This window comes from Gopherus evgoodei, chromosome 2 (genome assembly GCF_007399415.2).
Source record: "Gopherus evgoodei ecotype Sinaloan lineage chromosome 2, rGopEvg1_v1.p, whole genome shotgun sequence".
NCBI classification, from domain to species: domain Eukaryota; kingdom Metazoa; phylum Chordata; order Testudines; family Testudinidae; genus Gopherus; species Gopherus evgoodei.
The window spans coordinates 162,620,835-162,641,451 of NC_044323.1; the positions used below are offsets into that span (position 1 = coordinate 162,620,835).

Below are 20,617 nucleotides of genomic sequence, written 5' to 3' on the forward strand. Positions count from 1 at the left end.
TCTCCTGCAGGACTCTGTCCCTGCAGCCTTCCCCAAGGGGGTTTGCAGTGCTGTGGCCAGCAAGTTCCCTCAGCTTCTCCAAGGAGGGATCCCTCTGCAGCTCAGTCTGGGATTCAGCTGTTGGGGCAGGGAGTGGGACCTGCTCCCTCTCGCTGACTGGGCCTGGGGTCACAGCCCCCCTGAGCCCTGTCCCTTGTAGCTCCCTCCCTGCTGTGTAATCACTTCCCAGCAGCACGTCTGGACCAGGCAAACCTGTTTGGCAGCTGACCTACCATGCCTGGGTGTCCCCCAACTCAGCTGGGGTCTCAGCTCCCTCCGTGCTCAGCGCTGCCCTTGCTGTCCCAGTGGGGGCAGGCAGCGAGCTCTCTGCTCTGGTCACAGCATCAGAGCCAGCGTGAGCCCCCTCTCCGGTGTGCAGGGGGGCGGGGAGCATCTCTCCCTCCCACTCAGCCCCAGGGGGCTGGTTATAGGTAGGCAGGTATCCTGAGCCTAGCAGCCCCTCCCCCCTACCAGCCAGGTCATTTGCATTTTCACTGACCGTTTCCATCCTAGCCAATTGGTTCCCTGGATTTGAATTCAAACCCTCAGCTGTTACAGGAGCAGGGCCTAGATCCTCTCCCAAAGAGACCCAGTTACCCCCCAACAGGGCCTCCCAGCTGATATCCTGGAGAACCCCAACCACCAGCCAGCCTGACCCCTCTTGGGTCTGCATAGGGATCTGGGCCATAGGCAGGGCGAGGGGCTTCACCCTGGGGACCTTCACCCAGGTCCCACAGTCCCACAGCATCTGGGGCTGCACCACCACAGTTCTCTCTGTCCCAGGGTCTCGCCCCCGCAGGCGTGTTTCCCCACTGGCTCCTGGCAGCACCCTATGTCTCTCCGCTCCAGCATCGCCAGTCCATACTGCTGCTGCTTCTCCTGCAGCTTTTCCTCGGGCTCTTGCTTTCTCTCACGGTCCTCTCGCTCTCTCGGGCTCTGCTCCCATCCCATCCGTCTCCAATCTCCTGATGGGGAACCCAATCGTGAAGACCCTCGTCTGATTGGGGACCAGACTCCCGGGGATGCCTGGCTGATGCTCCAGCTGCTCTCAGATCCTCTTGTAGCCCCATCTGGGCCAGGAATCTGCTTCTCAGAGCGGTCCACCTCCTCCAACTGCACGATTAACTCTGCCTTGGTGAATTTCCCCATGCGTAACCCTCTCTTTGTGCACAGGATCACAATGTCCTTCTTAAGGAGATGGTGATAAGCCATCACTTCACCGTTCCCAAGTGGCTCTGGACTCACAGGCCTGTGTGCTCTTGGCTCCCCCATGGTTTCCAGGAAGAACCCCTGGTGTGCCAACCCTTCTCGTGGTCACCACCTCTTTGCCAGGGTTGAGCTGCAGACTCCTCCGCCCCTGGGACTGCTCCTGCAATCCCCAGGGGAACCCTGCTACTGCAAAAATCCTTCTCTCTCCCAGGGTCGAGCGGCAAGCTCCTCCGTCCCGAGACTGCTCGCTGCAGTCCTCAGGGGGACCCCGTTACTCCAACAGTCCTTCTCACTGGGGCACACTCCCAGAGGTTAACCGCTCCCTGAAACCATCCCTCTCTGAGCCTTCAGCACGCCTGGTCCTCATTATCCGTCCTTTGCTTCACTGCTCCCCAGTCACTTACTGCAAGCAGCGCCATTCACGGGGTGCAGTACATCCCGCTGCTGCCACCAGTTGTCACGGAGTCACCGGGCAATGCTCTGGAACTGCTCCTCACCAAGCCAGTCAGGACTTTGGGGAGCCTCCTCTCCCTTGGAGCAGACTTGTTCAGGGCAAGAAGCTCACACGTCTTCACCTCCTGGGTCTCTCCTTGGAGCATTCAGCATCCTCTGCCCCTCCGTGCGCTTCCCACAGCGAGCCTGCCCCAGCGGGGTCCTGGGGAAGCCACACGGTCCTGCACCCTCACTTCGCAGTCAGATGTGACTCTCAGCCAGCCAGTAAAACAGAGGTTTATTTGATGACAGGAACAGGGTCTAAAACAGAGCTTGTAGATACAGCGAACCGGACCCCTCGGCCGTGTCCATTCTGGGGGGCAGTGAGCCAGACCCCCCACATCTGCCCTCCACTCCTCAACCCCAGCCAGCTCCAGACTAACAACCCCCCGCAGCCCCTCCTCTCTGCTCAGCTCCTTTCCTGGGCCAGGAGGTATCCTGATCCCTTTGTCTCCAACACCTTCAGCTGGCACCTTTGCAGAGAAGGGGCCCAGGCCATCAGTTGCTAGGAGACAGAGTGCCAGGCATTTAGGTGCACTGGCCCTTTGCTCTTCAGCAATCACATGCCCTTATCCCACCACCTAGATACTTAAGAACTGCATAGGGGACACTGAGGCACCAACACAGTATTCAGAGGAAACATCAAGAACATTCCCAGTTCGTCACAGATACATTTTACAGAACAATAGTTATACTCTTTCACAGTGAACAACACTATTCACCTTACACAGCACATGTGATTTCACTACAAGGTCACATTTTGCATCTTAACTTTGAGTGCCTGGGCTCTGGTGTTACAGATCTCACGGACGCAGGTCCGGGCATCAGAATTCAGATTGCATGCGGCCATGGTAAGCCATTGCCTTTCGGCTTCAGCAGCCTTCACTTCCATTCACAGAAGCCACTCCCACCCCCCCTCCAATTCTCTAGGATGATCGCTTTACCCCCTCCCCCCACCGCATGGCTGGTATCATGGAAGATCACTGCTAATCACCCCCCTTCCGCCCCACCGCATGGCAGATAGCTGGGAAGATTCCTGCTAGCCAAACGCGAGAAAGCTCAGTGCTATCCTTCCTGCCCTCCCCCTGCTTGGCTGCATGCAAGGAAGGATTTCTTGTAAGCAACAGGCAAACGCCCCTGTAGGAAAAAGGCCATCTCTGTCCCCTTAATTAAATTCCTGAATTTCAACCAGGTTACCATGAACGATATCACTTTGCTGAGGATAACAGAGCGAGATAAAGAACGGATGTTTCTTGAATGCCTGCAATCACCGGGACCTTACGCAGCTATGCTTTGTCATGCAATGATACCCGATTACTTGCTACATGAATGGCATGGTAAAGTATCCTACCACGGTGGACAGAACAAGGCTGCCTTGCCCAGAAACCTTCTGCAAAGGCTTTTGGAGTACCTCCAGGAGCGCTTCATGGAGATGTCCCTGGAGGATTTCCGCTCCATCCCCAGACATGTTAACAAACTTTTCCAGTAACTTTACTGCCCACAAATGCATCCCAAGCCCTCAGGGCAAATCAATCATTAAAAAAAGCTTGCTTTTAAACCAAGTTTTATATTTACAAAGGTACACTCACCAAAGGTACACTCACCAGAGGTCGCTTCCATGGCTTCACTGTCTGGGCTAGTGGCTTGGGAAGGCTGGGACGGTAATTCCGTCTGGGTCAGAAAAAGCTCCTGGCTGTTGGGGCTAACAGAGTGCTGTGTGCTCTCTTCAAGCTCGTCCTCCTCTTCCTCCTCCTCACCTTCCCCGTCCGCATAATCCTCAAGCATGGCTGAGATTACAACCCCCACCACGGAATCCAAGGATGGGGGGCGGGGTAGTGGTGGCGCAGCCCCCTAAAATTGCATGCAGCTCAGCGTAGAAGCGGCATGTTTTCGCCCCTGCCCCAGACCTTCCGTTTGCCTCTTTGGTTTTCTGGTAAGCTTGTCTGAGCTCCTTCACTTTCACTCTGCACTGCACTGAGTCCCTGGCGTGGCCTCTCTCCTTCATGGTCTTGGAAATTTTTTCAAAAGTTTTTTCATTTCGTCTTTTTGAACGGAGTTCTGTTAGCACTGAATCCTCTCCCCATTTAGTGATCAGACCCAGTACCTCCCGTGTGGTCCATTCTGGAGCTCTTTTTCTATTCTCAGGAGACTGCATTGTTAGCTGTGCTGATGAGCTCTGTGTGGTCAAATGTGCTGGTGAGCTCTCCACGCTGGCCAAACAGGAAATGAAATTCAAAAGTTCGCGGGGCTTTTCCTGTCTACCTGGCCAGTGCATCCGAATTCAGATAGCTGTCCAGAGCGGTCAGTGGTGCACTGTGGGATACGGTCCGGAGGCCAATACCATCGATTTGCGGCCACACTAACCCTAATCCGATATAATAATACCAATTTTAGTACTACTCCTCTCGTTGAGGAGTACAGAAACCGATTTAAAGAACCCTTTATATAGATTTAAAGGGCATCGTAGTGTGGACGGGTACGGCGTTAAATCGGTTTAACGCTGCTAAAATCGGTATAAACACGTAGTGTAGACCAGGCCATAGACTCATAGATTTTGAGGCCAGAAGGAACCATCGTGATCATCCCAGTCTGACCTCTGCACATTGGAGGCCAGAGGATGTCACGCACCCACTTCTGTATTAGACCCCTAACCTCTGGCTGATACTGAAGTCCTTGAATCTTGATTTAAAGACTTCAAGTTACAGAGAATCCACCATTTACTCTTGTTCAAACCACTGTGTGACATGGGCCCCATGCTACAGAGGAAGGGGGAAAAAAAACTCATTGTCTCTGCCAATCTGACCCAGGGAAAAACCCTTCCCAACCCCCAAGAGAGTGATCACTTGGACCATGAGTATGTGGGAGAGACTCACCAGCCACACCCCTGGGAATGAATTCTCTGCAGTCCACTGGGGCTGTGGCAGCCGAGACCTCTCCCTAGCAGTCAGGGGCGGAGAGCAGGGAAGGAGCACAGTGCAATGGGCTCCAGCACCTGTCAGAGCCACAGATCTCGGGGAGGAAGGGCTGGGGCCCCTGCAGCTTGAAGAAGTGTAACCAAAACCTAGCCTTTGTCATAGGCCTGTGAGTGATGTCACACCTGTCTCCACAGTAACAAGCAATGGCGTCATTCTGACATCACACAGCATCCCTTCCCCGTGGAAAAGGCAGAGCCTGGAGCCCACCAGCAGAAAGCCCAGGGTCCATGGCGGGGTAGGGGAGAGACAGTTCGGAGGAAGCGGCGGGCACACCCGCTCAGGCCCCGCCCCCACTCCGAGCTGTACGCTCCCATTGGCTGGCTTACGACCGGTCCCCTCCTACTGAGTCCCGCGCCAGCGTTGGCTACCTCTGAAGGGGCGGAGTCTGGGAAGGGAACGGAACCATCGAGCTAGGGAGTAGAGCGGCCGCCTGCTTCCGGCCGCGGGGGGCGATGGGAAGGGCCTGGGCGGACTGAGGCAGCTGGAGGAGGGGCGGAGCGGAGCCCCGAGGAGGAGGTGAGTGGGCCTGGTAGCCACGGGGGCTCACGGCTCTCCTAGCCCGGCGCCCCGCCAGTCCTTCGGCCCTAGCTCCCTGTGGGCATCTCCGAGCCCGTCACAGGGCTGGGTCCCCTCCCCCCCCCCATGGGCACCCCCGGCCCTGGGGTCCCGCGCCCGCAGGCAGGGGCCCCTCGCTGCGCCTGACATGGGAGCGGGCCGGGCCAGGCCGCGGGGGGGTGACAAAAACGGGAGGGGCCGGACTCCTGGGTTCAGCTCCCCGCGGAGGGGGAGGAGCCGGGCCGGCGAGGGAATAGAGCAAAGGGATGGGAAGCAGAAGCAGAACTCCTGGGTTCTTTTCCCTAGTTTTCTCAATGAGGCCGTTTAGACAAGTCACTTCGTGGTGTATAAGGTGGGAATCATACTTGTGCTTTGAGATCCTCCCGGGAAAGGTACAATGTAGAGCTAAAGGGTCGTGAACTTTTCTGTACTGAATCCCTGCTCTGCTATGCCTCTGCCAAGGGAAGCTCACTCACCACTCCTGTACTTCTGAGGAAGCAATGAGTGAGCTCTCCAGCAGTGTGCATGTTAGTGAAGTGCTGTCAGATTACTCTCACACACGGCACCTTGTTATGGTGACAGCCTGGGGTGTTAATTCAGTGAAAAGTCTGATCTGTTATGTCTTGTCCAGGGCTAGCTGAAGATTACAGAGAGCACTGATATCTTTTCCCACATCTTTGGAGTAGTGGAAGGGTATGGGTATATCTACCATGAATAGAAGGCAGTTGTCATCAGTCTTAGCACTGTTCTAATTGAGTGAATCTAAAGTTAAACTAACTCTTTCCATGTAAATATTATTGTTCATCTGCTCTTTTGTATCAGAACGTACAGTTGATAATTCCTGGACAACATGACATTCCACAGCTGTAACATAGTCCTTGCAATAGCCAGGTCAAGGTAAGAAACGAAGGCTTATTTTTAAATTGTATTTTATTGTTTAAGATTCTTGGTTTGTTCTAGTACTTTTGCATCTTTAGTTCTCTGAAGTATATTCAAATAGTAGCCACTTCTGTGTAAAACATCCCAGTAAAGCTTTGTCTGATAAGTGATAACACTGTTGCCATAGTGATGGTTAATTTCTTCAGGTGACTGATGCTTTGGTTTAGTGCTGGGGCATGGTAAGAAGTGTATGCAGCAATTAATTTTTAATTCAAAACAGGCTTGCTGTTGTAAATGAGGCTACATGAGGTGAAACCAAATGTTTAATCTTAGTTTGAGAGAAAGTTCAGTCTCTTTATATTCCAAGTACTGAATTAATTTTGTGGTTGGTTAAATGTCTGAATGAAATGGAGGGATTTGATTAGAAAGGCTCTGGTAGTTGCCATAGTACATACTAATATGAGAAGTCTTATTCCTGTTATACAAGATAAGATTAAAAATCATAATGTAAAACTTCCTTCCCTGGTGTTTAACAAGCCTCTTTGCAGGGCTTTGGAGCTGTGCTCTGGCTCCAGAGCAAGCTCCAGGCAAAACCCTGCAGCTCCACTGCTCCGGAGCTGCTCTGTGCTCCAGCTCTGGGCTCCGCTCCAAAGCCCTGCCTCTTTGTGATACCAGGGGCATCCCACTGGGGCTGTAGATAACAACATAAGAAATTATGAGGAATGTTCCAGGAAGTAGCCTGGCTGTGGTGGTGTGATGGGGATAAGGGTTTTTTTTTGTTTTTTTCCCTTGGGCTGTGATTAGGTAAAATTCTTCTGTCATACCCATTAATCGAATGGTGCTTATAAGAAATGGACTGAAATACTGAGTTGCTCCTTTGAGAGGACAGCTCATCAGCTAGAATAATGCAAAAACTTTGTGTTTCATCCCCAGCTAAAATCTGCTCCCAAAAACTAGGCAAGTCTTTAAGAAGATTCTGGGTGATGAATTTGAAGCTAAGAACATAAAGTCAAATGAAATGGTTAACTTTGGTAATTAACTGCAGCAGAGAATTACATGCTTAAAGTAACTAGCTTCTCTTCAGTTTCAGAGGCCCTCATCTTCTTGTTCACTCCAGTTGTTCTCCATATTCCTCATCAGTTGCATTTGTCCAACTAGTGGATTCTCATTTAAACCGAATTTATATGAAAGACTCTGAAAACCAGCAGTTACTGTACTGCACACAGCTGGCCTCTGGACTACGAACTAAAGCAGTGAGAACGCTGCACACCTCTGCTTACTGGCATCAAGAGCTCCAAGATAAATCTCAGCTGCACCAAAGGACAATAAACCAGGACACTGAGCATGCTAAAACTCTGCCAGACCAAAGCACAGAGACTGGTGTGGGGAAAAAGTCTTTACGCCAAAGAATTGTGGATGAACTGAAACATTATTACAATGGATTCCACTTGCTTTGGATTGACACAAAGGTCGCTGCCAGGATGGTGTGGAGGCTGCTACATGGTCAGGTTCTCACTAGACGAGAGAGACGAAGGGTGAGTATGAACTACCTTGCACAAACACATTGATGCTAATTTGCTACGCTGATGTGTCAAAAATCTTAAGGTAACCAAAGAAACCGGTCAGTTCAGTTTCCAAACTTTCTTTGAACAGAGGTCAAATGTGGATGTCTGTTTAAACCTTTCATGTGAATTTAATGCCTATAAAAGGGTAATAGCTCAACAGCCCAGGAGCCTGAAATCCTCTATATATTTCCCATAACTAGTACAGCACAAGCAGTGGCAACACTGGTCCCCTGGGTTCTGCCAAGGACCCTCATCCTTATCCTGGGGAGGACTTCTCTGAAATGAGAGGAACATTCAATCTCTGTGGCCCATCAGTTTCTGCAAGACTTTGGACAAGGGGGATGATTGCTATGGTACTTTAAAAGTGGCCAGAGTAGTTGTTCAAAATACACAGATGCAGTCTTAAAAGCACTATAAATTCCTTTGATACAGAGGCCATGTGACAAGTCCTAAGTTTAGAGACCATGCTGAAAAGCACCTGGGTTATCTAAATGAGTGGTAATTCTTGCACTAAGATCGCCTGTAGAAAGCCTTCATTAATTGGGCCCAAAATAGGTATTCTTTGGTGCCTGTAAAATGAAAAATAACTCCTGCGATGCCTTTCTACAGCTACTGAGGACATGTGCTGATCTCTTCCGACTGGTTCCCTTCTTGGTGTTCATCATTGTGCCCTTCATGGAGTTCCTGTTACCTGTATTTCTGAAACTCTTTCCTGAAATGTTGCCCTCAACTTTTGAGACGGAATCAAAAAAGGTTTGTGTACCGGGCTGTTGAGAAAGCAGACTGCTTCGATAATTCAGACTCCATTAACTAGGATTGTGGATGGCAACTCTAGAAGTATATTGGGATATCAACTAGCCTGAGCCATACTGCTAGAATCTAACTAAACAGCATGCCATAATTAATTGTTCTTCAGTACTCATCATGGAGTAGTGAGACTAAGCAAGTGTAGGAAGATTATTCTAGTCAGTAGATAGAGCACTCAGGAGACCTGGGTTCAGTTCCTTGCTCAGACTTTTTCTATGACCTTGGCCAAGTCACTTAATCTACGCTGTGTCTCTGTTTGTTTCTCTTTTCTTTAAGGGGATAATACTGTGAGGATAAAATCCATGAATGATTTTGAGGCACTGAGATATTAGAGTGATTAGGGTCAGAGAAGTGGATAGATAGAAGGGGTCTGCAGCAAGGATACTTGATAACTGATTGAAGACAGGAGTAGTACAAGAGAACTGAAAGGTTTAACAAGTATTGTGCCCAGAGTTGGCTGTCTTTATCTCTCTTTCCTGTCTCCTCTCCCAATTTCTTTCTTCCATCCTTAATAGTTTGGAGGTATTTTATTTTTTTTTCCCTTCCAGTTCAGAATAATGTTTCTGACTAAGTATCAGAGGGGTAGCTGTGTTAGTCTGGATCTGTAAAAAGTGACAGTCCTGTGGCACCTTATAGACTAACAGTTGTATTGGAGCATAAGCTTTCGTGGGTTGCATCCAACGAAGTGGCTATTCAACTACGAAAGCTTATGCTCCAATACGTCTGTTAGTCTATAAGGTGCCACAGGACTCTTTGTCGCTTCTTTCAGACTAAATGATTGGCCCTGAAATAGAAACCTTAACTATGTTTGGTTAGATAGCCACAGAAAATGAAGGGTCTCCTTAGGATCATTTTAATCAGGTGCCTCTTATCACTCAGAGGCAGAGCCAGTGGATCAAACATGCTGAGTGTGTGAAGGCAGGAGTTAAATACTGTTAGGTTTCACTTAACCAAAATGTTGATGGATCCTTAAGAAAAAGAGGAGATTAATTTGGGCCAAAATGCTAGTGTCCTATGTGTAGACAGTTTCCATTGACTTTCATGGGGATTTCCCATATTTCCAAGGGCAGAATTTGCCCTTTATTCTTCAACCAAAACCACCTGAAACCATAAAGGCTAGTTCTGTGTGGCACATGAGCCCTATCAACTTCTCAGCCCTTGTCAATATCATACAACTGGGGTATTCTCTGTCCACTATTAGCTCACTTCTTTTGCAGCTGATAACATCTGAAATCTGGGTCATTTTCTGTAGTGTCTGATACTAACTAATCAAAACATCTTTGTTACCACATGGGCAACTGTTGATTAGCACCCACAAATGTAAATCAGTTCAGCCTTGCCTCTCTGTGCAACTGGGTCAAACACTCTTACTCAAAGTGGATTCACACATGCAGAGCTACAGCAGAGTCTGACAATTGCTCTTATTGATCAGTCAGTACATGGCATGCAGAGTGACCTTGTTCACTCTTTATACTTAGTGGCTCCAACCAGAACAAGGCTGACTTTAAAAGAGGGATGCAAACCTATATATATATATATCACCTTTGGGGTTTTTTTCCTCTCTTCACTCATCCATGTTTGGTTTCTCTGTATCAAAATCATTTTCCTAGCAATTAGAGAGGCAGAGTGACTGGCAGAATGGGGTTCACGTTAGCAGGTTTTGCTGAAATTTCAGCACTACTGGTTTATGTGCAAATTGTCCCCTGTCCATGTGGTCCAGTGTGGTGTGCTTCTTGCAATTATGATCAAGCCAATGTTAGAGATACTTTAATGGCCTAGTAAATACACTCTTCTAACTCAAACCATGTGGATTTAAAGCACTGTTTGGATGCAAAAGAAAGTTACAGTAACACTGACACAATCTTTGTTATAACTAAGCTTATTAATATTAACCATAGGATTCTTGGAGGTTTATTAGGTCATTCTAGCTCAAAATCTAGGCTTACTCTTATTTTCACACACAATATAACAGAACTTATATTTCTATGAAGACTATTCAGTAAAAAAAAAAAACTTGTATTTACAGCATCTGTCTAGTAAGCGGGATTAAAACTGATGCATGTACTTCAATTATCCAAGCCAAAGTGCCGAGTAGTCAGCAGCAATGATGAACAGTAAGTTAGGTTTTGAGAGGTGTAGGGGTAATTAACCCAAGGCCTGGGGTAACAAAAGGAAGGAAATGTATCCCAACCTTCTCTTTCCTGGAGTTCAGTCTGAACCTCTAACTACTTTTTGTTTCCTAAATTAAGGAAGAAAAACAGAAAAAGAAACTAAGTGCCACGTTAGAGCTTGCAAAATTCCTGCAGGAGACTATTGCCGAGATGGCCAAAAGGAACAAAGCAAATATGGGAGAGGCCACCAAGCAGTTCTCTTCCTATGTGCAACAGGTACAGCAAACAGTAAAATAAGATGGAGGGACTAGAAAAGGTATCTGCAGTCCTGTGTAGCGGGGCAGCACGGTGGGTAGATACAACTTTGAAGGGTCTTGTGCTGGGAGATAAGGAAGTATGGGATTTGTCCGACACAAAAATCTGCAAAGCAATCTTGCAAACTAGATTAACAGATTATATTCTCACCCACCTTCCTGTGTGTGTGAAATGTTTTGTAACCTGTACAGAAACAATCATGATATTGCTGTTAAACCATTCTGTGAACTGTAACTGCACTGGCAAACTTATCTGACAAGCCCAGGATTAGAGAAGCTGCAATTCCTTGATTGCAAGTTTCAGTGGGTGGTGATGGTCTGTTTGTTTTAAAACAAATGGTAAATGGAGGAAAAAAATTGTTCCTGTCCATCTATCTGTAAGAAAGCTGCAGCTGTTGTGCTAGCTGTTGAAACTTGAAAGCTGGCAGAGCCTTGCTACCAGGCATGTAAAAATGCTGAGGGATATTGGTAAACTGATTGCCCTTTCATGGGCACTGCCTTGGGGAAGCCTTGTGAACCTGTGTCCTTGTGAACCCCACTGCCTTGGGGAACCTGTGTCCAGATAAGTTACTGTCTTATCTTAATTCTCATTTTAACCAGCAGAAAAACTCTTTTACATAGTGAAGTCCTTCAAGTGGCCATTCTCAGAGCACATTAGAAATAGTAGATTATTTTCAGACCCTAGGTTTGAACAATAGTAGTTTAGTGGCCACCAGCAAAAAGCACTAAAGTGAAATGATTTGGGGAGTGTTAGAGTGAGGACTGGATTCAGGATGCCTAGTTTCTGTTTCCAGCACTGCTTGTGGCTTTTGAGATATATTCCTATCTGATGCCTTGGCTTTGTTGCGCAGGTTCGTCATGCTGGCCACCAGCCCAGCACCCAGGAGATTGTGCGCTTCTCCAAGCTCTTTGAGGATGAGCTGACCCTTGAACACTTAGAACGGCCACAACTGGTAGCCCTCTGCAAACTGCTTGAACTACAGCCCATTGGCACCAATAACCTACTCCGCTTCCAGCTTTTGATGCAGCTCAGGTCTATAAAAGCAGATGATGAAGTAAGAGACTAAAACAAATAGCACAGATGCAGTATGATCTGATGGTTAGTACAGGAGACCTGGGTTCTTGTTCTGATCCTGCAAGTCACTTCCTTTCTCTGAGCTGCAGTTTGCCTATCTGATATTCTAGGTATGCTGCTGCCCATGCTGACAGGGAGAGGGGTGATCTTACTATTTGTAAGAGAAGGATTATCCCATGAGAGACTCTAAGGAAGTAGAGTGTTGGCAGTTCAGCCCTCCAGTGTCTTCTATCAGCTCTACCAAGAAGGTTCTCAGAGGAGACTCTCTTGCTATTAAGAATTGAGAAGGTAGCCTCTTAGGATCTCAGTAGCCTGTAGCAATGAATGATTGCGGAGCCCCATCTCTTATACTACTTCAATTTTATCATACTTATTTCTATAGACACTTTGGGCCATTTCTATTACGTAACTAGCATTCTGAATTTAGAGTGCACTGATGCCAAACTCATTCCTGTTGCAGTCCAAGCTTGGGAGCATGATAGTTGAGGAAATCTGGCACTATGAGACTCGAATGAAGGATCTGGAAGCTTTTTGTTAATCAGTTATGTCACAGCATAATTTCTAAGTGGCTCCTGGCTACCTCTGACTTAAGTATATGGAATGATAGGTCCATTTTTACAAATAAAGGCCCAATCCTGAAAATCCTTATGCATGTGAGCTACTTTACCCTGTGAGTGGTTGCATTACAGTTCAGTAGGGCCACACACAAGAGTGCAGTTACTCATGTGTAAGTAAGTGTTTGGAGGATCAAGCCCAAGGTTATCCCTCGCCTTTAGCTGTGTTTAGCATGCAGCTAGGCAGTCACAGATGGGATGTCTGCTGAATCCCAGTTTTGGTATCAGTAGGTTTTCCTTTGTTTATTTTCTACTCCCCTCCAGTGCAAGCAGGCATCTCTTTGGTACCAGACTTCATGAATAAACTAGGGTTTGGGCTTCTGGAGGCCTGCATTTGTGAATGTTCCTTTTCCTTTCAGATGATTGCTAAGGAAGGTGTTAATGGGCTAAGTGTATCCGAACTGCAGAGTGCATGCCGGGCCAGAGGAATGCGATCACTGGGTCTCACAGAGGAACAGCTGAAAGAACAACTCAGTCAGGCAAGTAGGGCCTTGCTGCTACTAAAGTATTGGAACATTGCAGCCAGAGTTTATATTTTACTTAAAGGGACCATGTCAGATGTTCAGTCTTCAAATAAACTGGTTTTGACAGATGGTTGGCCTTGCCCTGAAGATTCATGCCACTGTTTTGTTATTGATCCTCATTTGCATAACTGAACGGTAAAAACACAAAACATACCACTTATGCTAAAGCCCAGTTGAAAAAGATGGTGGCTGAGTGCCAAGTGCAAATACCTGTCGGGAACAGGACACAAGAACCCAGGGGATTACTTAAACCACTAGAGCAGCAAAGGCCTTGTCCATTTAAAAGAGGACAGTGCTGGAATGGGGCAGATAATGAGACATTGTAACTTGTCTGTATAGGGATTCACAGATTCCAAGGTGAGCAGGGCCCATTTGTGATCTGACCTCCTACAAAACACAGGCCAGAGACGGTCCCCAAAATAATTCCTAGAGCAGATCTCTTTGAAAAATATCTGATCTTGATTTTAAAATTGCCAGTAGTAGTGGCAGCTATTTACATGTGGCACTTCCCTCCTCCCATCCCTGGGACTCCGTACTGGGGCCTTATTCTGCCGGGGTCAGGGCCACGGTTGCTGCAGGTGCTGTATTTTGGATAAAACGTGAAGTAGACGCTTGAACACTTAATTTACCTATGGCAGTCTTTCAAAAGTAGGGATGTTAACACCAGTTTTGCAGTCAACTTCTATGTAAGTAACTAGTCTACCTTTCTAGACTTTTTCTCCAGCTTCAGCTGGATGCAGGAATCTTCACTGCCCTTTGAAACTGTTTATTCCTACTGAGAGCTGGTTAAATAGCTGTTGCCTTTCACCTCTAGAGATAGGCAACTTGAACCTCTATTAGCTTAATCTGTCACATGCTCTGGAGTCCTTCAGAATGAAGGGTGCTTTACAATGCTAGAGAATTCTCCTCAGTGAGTGGTGTTTAAACAGTTGATTTTTGAACCAATAACCCTCTAAATAACCCTCTTTCCATCCTTTCTCCCCATGTTCTACAGTGGCTAGATCTACATCTAAAGGAGAATGTTCCTCCTTCTCTGCTGCTGCTTTCTCGCGCCTTGTACTTGATAGACATGAAGCCGAAACCTATTCAGGTGTCGCAGAGTGAGGTGAGTGGGCTGAATAGCAGTTAGCTTGAGGACATGGTCCTCGTTAACAAAACAAGAACATAAGGATCACAAATGAAGGATTCAGTTACTCACCAAGCCTCAGTCACACACAGCGCATGTCCTGCCATACACTCTACTAGACACCTGTCTAAAACAGCAGGCTCACCATGATGACTAGTTGGTGCCAGCTTGGTGTCCTCAAGCCAAATGGGATGTTTCCCAGCTGCCTTTTGTAGAGACAATGTATCTGAATTTTTTTACGGCTGTCTTAGCTTCCAGCATGCTGACTAGTTTACTAACAGATGAACACACTCTGATTGTGGTAAAACATCTAATGTTTTTAGGGCTCCCATCCCAAATGAAAGACTTGGGGGGAGCAGCTTCGATATTAGAAACAATAGTAATTGCACTATCACTGTAGAAAAAGAATGTATGAATAGCACTTACAAGCCCCAGTCATGGACACAGACCCCATTCTGCTAGATGCTCTATAAACCCAGAACAAAAATAAGAGTCCTGCCGCAAAGAGATTACAAGGTAAGTATAAGAGGAGACAACAGATGAGTGCAGCTAGGCTGATGGGCAGGGCACAGGGAAAGAATGAGACAATATTGGTCAGCCTGATAGGCAGTGGTCTCAGCACAGCAGTAGTCTAGCCGTTTTTAGTAGTCCAGTTCTTCCTCCAGTGACATGTTACATTCATAGACTTGGTTTTGGGTTTAATATAACTTCCAAGCTGCCAAACTTGAGTTTTGATCTTTGAGATGAAAATACCTGCCTGGTGTATTTGAAGTGTCTAACTGACTAGGGGCCTGATTTGCAAAGGTGCTGAGCACTCACTGCTTCAGTTGACTTCAGGTGGAGTTGAGAAGAACTTAGCATCACTGAAAATCTATCCAGGGACTCAGTCTTCCTATATCTCTACAGTTCCTGGCATGCTTTAGGCGCTCTTACAGTATAAATAATTGTGTGAAGCATATACCTATTATTCAAATTGGACAGATTTCTACCCAGACAGGTGTGTCAAATGCATAGGTGAGTTCTTTTTTCGCTTGCATTTTTCTTATTAATGTTCTAATTGTTCTTGAAAAGCAGACTTGGATTGAGATTGAACCTGAACAATGCAAGACACATGGTGCTAAATAACTAAACTTTGGCCAGGTACTTACTGGCCTGGAGTCTCCTCATAATCTGCATAAAATACGAACAGCAATTTTGAGCTGTTTATTTTTTTTCCTTAGGTTCGGGTTAGTGATGCTGCTGCGGAAACACCAGTTCTTGAGCCTAAAGAAACCTTAGTGGATTCTGCACCCATTGTGCAAGGAAGAAAGGTTAGAAAATCACTCTTTTTACAAATGAGTATCAGATTTATATGAAATGCTGCAGGCTTGGGAAGTATGAGTGTGAACATACTTTAGCATAGTATGGAAGCTGGTGGCCTTTTAGTCCGGCATCTTTAGTTAGTATCTCTGAATAGTGCACTGGAATAGAAACTCTTGGGATAGGCAAGTTTGTCTGTCTGTCACACTGTTGCAACAGCAGTGCTTCCTTTGCCAAGGAAGGAGAGGATGTTGAAAAGGCAGAGGAAGCTGCAATGGCATCACTTCTTGCACAAGTGCTGGAAACGCTGCTGACAATTCAAAACAAAATCACCACCAACTTCCATCAGGAGAGCGCTTCTGAGATCCTTAGTTATTCAGACTCCTTTTCTGTAAACTAGACAATCATATGCTGCCACTTCTGCTCGCATGTCACCTGTGAGAGGATGGTTAAATTCTGAATCACGTTATAAGCTCCTCCCCAGGAGACTTTTTCCTGAGGGTGTTAGCCACAAGAATTGGAGGAGTTGGGGGCAGATTAGCATGTGAAACTCTGCATGCAGCCAGGCAAGCCAGTTCAGGAAGGTCTGATCACCAAAGTTGCGATGAGTGACTTAGTGTGATACAAGGGAGTCAAATAGCAGTAATAACTGAAGTTCAGAAAGGGAAAGCTTAAGTTTAAAAACTAGAAAGATTTCCTAATAGATATTGGCTGTGGAATAGTCTCCCAAGTGAAGAAATGGAATCCCCAGCATCTAACATTAAAATTAGAAGTGCATCGCAAGGAACTACTGTGTTCTGGCAGGGCAGTGGTCTGTCTGGGGCCCAAGTAGACATCTTCCATGTTCTGATATAATTCTGTAATTGTTAAAACATCTTGTTCTTTTGAAGGGAGAAGAATTTATATCACAGGCATCCGAGAAGTTACCAATCCCTGGAGTATCTGTCAAGCCTCTTCCAGGAGAGGTGAGCTCTGAGGCAGACCTAGGCCAGGTTTTGTGGGTTTAACTAAGGAAGTTCTAGATTGAGCCTCTTAAAAGATCTGAAGAACTGCAGAGAGCTTGCCCATTCCTTCTACAATGGGAAATCCATGCACCCTTAATTTCTGTCTAGCTGTCTGAATATGGGATTAGGAACCTAACATTAGGCACCTAAGCTTAATTTTGGTCTGAGTTTTTTTCATTAAAAGGAAGAATAATGTTCTTTAGCCTAACTAGAGAAATCTGAAACAAGACCAGCAAACACATGGTATTTTAATAGGTAAACACAAGCTGTCTGCCAAAACCACTCTTTTCCCACATCAATAATTCCTAATGGATTTAGGTTCATTTAATGGAAGATGTATCTCAACACCCTAAACTGCTTTGAAAATCTTAGTCTTTATTGAATGTTAATGAACACGTTTGGACTGCTATTGGGTTTTTTTTAAGCCTATAATTTTCTCTTACCTCAGACCAAAATGGAGGTATCTCAGAGCAGCAAGGCCAGTGCCAATGGAGTCTAGCCCTGCGCCAGCAAGGACCGTGGATCAAGGGCACCGACGGAGGAAAACTCCATTCCTCGTCTAACCCAAGGACCGGGTGAGCAGTGTGTTGGCAGGCTCCCTCCCACACCAAGGCTTTCAGCTGTGCCCAGGGGGCCTTATCAATCAATTCCAGATTGTTTTATTAGCAGCGAGGCCATATAAAGGACACATCCCATTTAAAATACCCTCTATAAATTGTTATATTGTAAATATGTAAATATGTCTATTAAAATGCTCTAAGCTGTAACTTATCCCATGGCTGTATATCCTACAGTTAGGATTTGTGCTCTTTAGTAAGGCAGCATTTTATTTTTATGAAAGGCTGGAGAGCAGACGTGGACTGGGTTTGGTGCTTCAGTAAAAATATCCCTCATCCACACTGTGGAACCCTGTGCAGGAGCTTTGCCACACAGACAGGGCTTGGCATGACTGCTGAAGCAATTTGTATAGACCACAAGCCCTTGATTATCATAGTAATCTCCATTTGTTAGCTAATATCTTGTGATCAGACTGGCTCATCTAGCAGTTACAATTAAACTAACATCAGTTGCTGTCAGGTTTTCACTGAGGAGAATAAACAGTGCGCTGGAAGAGACAAAAGAGGAAAGGCCTGCAGTATCTTCAGTGGGGAGATTGAGAGAATAACAGTTGAGAGAGGTTTTGCTGCTCTGTTTTCCTTATTTAAAGAGGGCGTACTCCATTGCATGCTGTGCCTACTTTCTGCCCACAGTTGGCAGCAGCATGAAGTCTCCCAGGGTCCCAAACACCATTCTAGCACAAACTTGCAAACATGCCTTTTACGTGGCAGCATCTTGCTAGGAAATGTGCAGAATGGCAATGACCTGAGCTTTCAAATTAAACTGTTTTGTTGTTTTAAAATGAAGTCTGAGATTAGACTTGTCTTTTAAAATTTAATCATCTGATTCTTAAAACTACCCAATGACGAGTACTGGTGGAATACTTTTTAAAAACAGTTCTTTGTATATTTCAGTGGTAACTATCTTCCTGGTAGATTGTATAGGAAGAGATTGAAAAGTGTGGGGGGTTTTTATGATTTAATTTTAGCCTCCTGTACCTGTAAATGGTTAAAATTTGCTCATTTTATGGATATATTGAACCTGGATATTTCTGATTACTGTAAAATTAAAAGTGGACGTGGATGCTGAGTACAATGTGAGTCAGCCTGAGTCATTAGAACCATCACCTGGCTAAAGCAACAATCAGCTCAGTTAGGCATTATCAGCATGTTACAATTCATTACGCCAAGGTCTTTTTGGTAAAGCAGAACCAACTCTGGTGGGGGCCATATTACAATTGTACTGTATTCTTGGTTAGTAAACCCCATGTACCAGGGTGATACAAATCTCTGCTTTGCTAATGCAAGTGTTATATGAAGATGAACAGCTGTGGTGTCTTGCTAGTGGTAACAGAAAACCAGTGTAATTCTAATAAATACCCCGCTGCTCCAGCATCAGCCTCTCCTTTGGTTATTTTAATAAGGATATCTGGCTGATGGTCGTCATTGCACTTTGTTAGACAAGGGCAGAGAAACCTTTAGCCACTTGCTTGTGTCTTTGATAATGAGAACTGGCAAGGATCATTTGAACTAGAGACCCCAGACTACATCTGCAAAAAAAACTCTCTCCACAAAAACTAAACCATTGGCTATTTCTCCTTTCATCCCTTCATCATTCCCAAAGCATAGGTGGGCTCAAGTCACTAAAATAGCTGTGGTGTTGGTCATTCTGAAGTCAGTGTAAATAGCAGTGAAAGAGGGCTGGTGACTTCTGTAGTGGGGGCAGAATGTGATAATTGGATCTGATGTTCTCTTTCCAACTTTCTCAAATTCAGACTTGTGGTACAAGAAGAAGCAGCTCTGTTCCAAACACACCAGCTAGCCTGACAAAACCATGGTTACAATGGGGGGGGGGGGAAATCAATGAATTAATAAGGTAAACAACTCTGTGCCACTCAACGGCTGGCTCCCTAATAAATGGGGAAATAAATAAAAGTGCTGTCGTGGGGACAGGCTGTCATAAACAGATAGTTAAGGGTTAATGTCTCTTTTACCTGTAAAGAGTTAAGAAGCTCAGTAAACCTGGCTGACACCTGACCAGAGGACCAATAGGGGGACAAGATACTTTCCAATCTTGGTGAAGGGAAGTCTTTGTTTGTGCTCTTTGTTTTGGGGGTTGTTCGCTCTTTGGACTAAGAGGGACCAGACGTCAATCCAGGCTCTCCAAATCTTTCTGAATCAGTCTCTCATGTTTCAGAATTGTAAATAACAGCCAGGCAAGGTGGATTAGTTTTATTTTTGTTTTCTCAACTTGTAAATGTCCTTTTTTGCTGAAAGGATTTTACCTCTGTTTGCTGTAACTTTGAACCTAAGGCTAGAGGGAGTACCTCTGGGCTATACGAATTTGATTACCCTGTAAAATATTTTCCATCCTGATTTTACAGAGATGTTTTATCTTTCTTCTTTAATTAAAAGCTTTCTTTTTAAGAACCTGATTGATTTTTTCTTGTTTTAAGATCCAAGAGAACTGGATCTGGACTCACCAGGGAATTGGTGAAGCCTCTCAAGGCTGCCCAGGGAGGGGAAAGTTTTGTGGGGGACAAGAAGTGCTCCAGACACTAAAATTTCTGGATGGTGGCAGAGTTACCAGATCTAAGCTAATAATTAAGCTTAGAAGTGTCCATGCAGGTCCCCACATTTGTACCCTAAAGTTCAGAGTGGGGAAGGAACCTTGACACAGGCATTGGAATGATGGCATCTGATGGATCCTGTAAGGACTGGTCTGCCAAGACAATGGGGAAACCCTGCTCTAGTAAGTTAATGCTGAGTCTCTTGTGCACAGCAATGCACTCTAGGCACTGAACTTAGCATATAATGGTTGTTTTGGTGGAACGCAGTTTTCTTGGAGAAGCTACTTTTCACAGATCGGAGAATATGGCAATAGTCGACTTGCATGATTGCTCTTTGTTGTTGGAGGATGTAACCCTGGCGGGTGGGGAGAGGAGATTGGCTGAACTCAAGCGAACCTTTGGTAATGTCACCCAAGTTACAGATCTTAGATGGGCTGCTGCTACTATGTAATGCCATTTGTGAGCACAATAGTAAATAGATGAGTAATGTAGCTAATGCTAATATAATTTCTGTGAGCTGAGCTCCATCTGCTGGTAGTCAATACACACAGCAATTATATTACTATTGATAATTTCTTCCAGCTCTGCTATGCTGCCTGAAACCCCCCTTGCCAATGAACAATAGCTTACATGGCTATTATCAAGGAACATGTGCCCTCCAGCGTGATGCTGAAGGGCCATGTAGTAATTAGGCCATACATGAGTTGCACAAAACAATCATGATCAATGTTTCTGCAAAGTCTCCAGGCTGGAAACTATCCCTGACATCTAACCAAACTGAGCACTATACTAATTAATTTCCTAATTAATTAAATGGGAACGTGCCTCCTTTTAGAAGTCTTTGTTTTATTTTAAATCTTTAA

At 45.8% G+C, this 20,617-nt stretch overlaps 1 protein-coding gene across 3 annotated transcripts; it reads left to right on the forward strand.

The window, feature by feature from the left end:
- The first annotated feature begins 5,142 nt into the window (after nucleotides 1-5,142).
- On the forward strand, nucleotides 5,143-17,359 carry LETM2 (leucine zipper and EF-hand containing transmembrane protein 2). Of its 3 annotated transcripts, none has more exons than XM_030552202.1 (11): nucleotides 5,143-5,231; nucleotides 6,093-6,167; nucleotides 7,234-7,684; nucleotides 8,324-8,467; nucleotides 10,771-10,908; nucleotides 11,798-12,001; nucleotides 12,995-13,114; nucleotides 14,154-14,264; nucleotides 15,506-15,595; nucleotides 16,475-16,549; nucleotides 17,037-17,359. In XM_030552202.1, exons 2-11 carry the CDS (start codon nucleotides 6,121-6,123, stop codon nucleotides 17,085-17,087), a joined length of 1,431 nt encoding a protein of 476 aa, XP_030408062.1. In that variant the 5' UTR covers nucleotides 5,143-5,231; nucleotides 6,093-6,120; the 3' UTR covers nucleotides 17,088-17,359. The 3 variants fall into 3 exon arrangements, with proteins under 3 accessions (XP_030408062.1, XP_030408063.1, XP_030408064.1); XM_030552203.1 differs by lacking the exon at nucleotides 5,143-5,231 and adding an exon at nucleotides 5,467-5,622; XM_030552204.1 differs by lacking the exon at nucleotides 5,143-5,231 and adding an exon at nucleotides 5,643-5,662.
- Nucleotides 17,360-20,617: the final 3,258 nt, after the last annotated feature.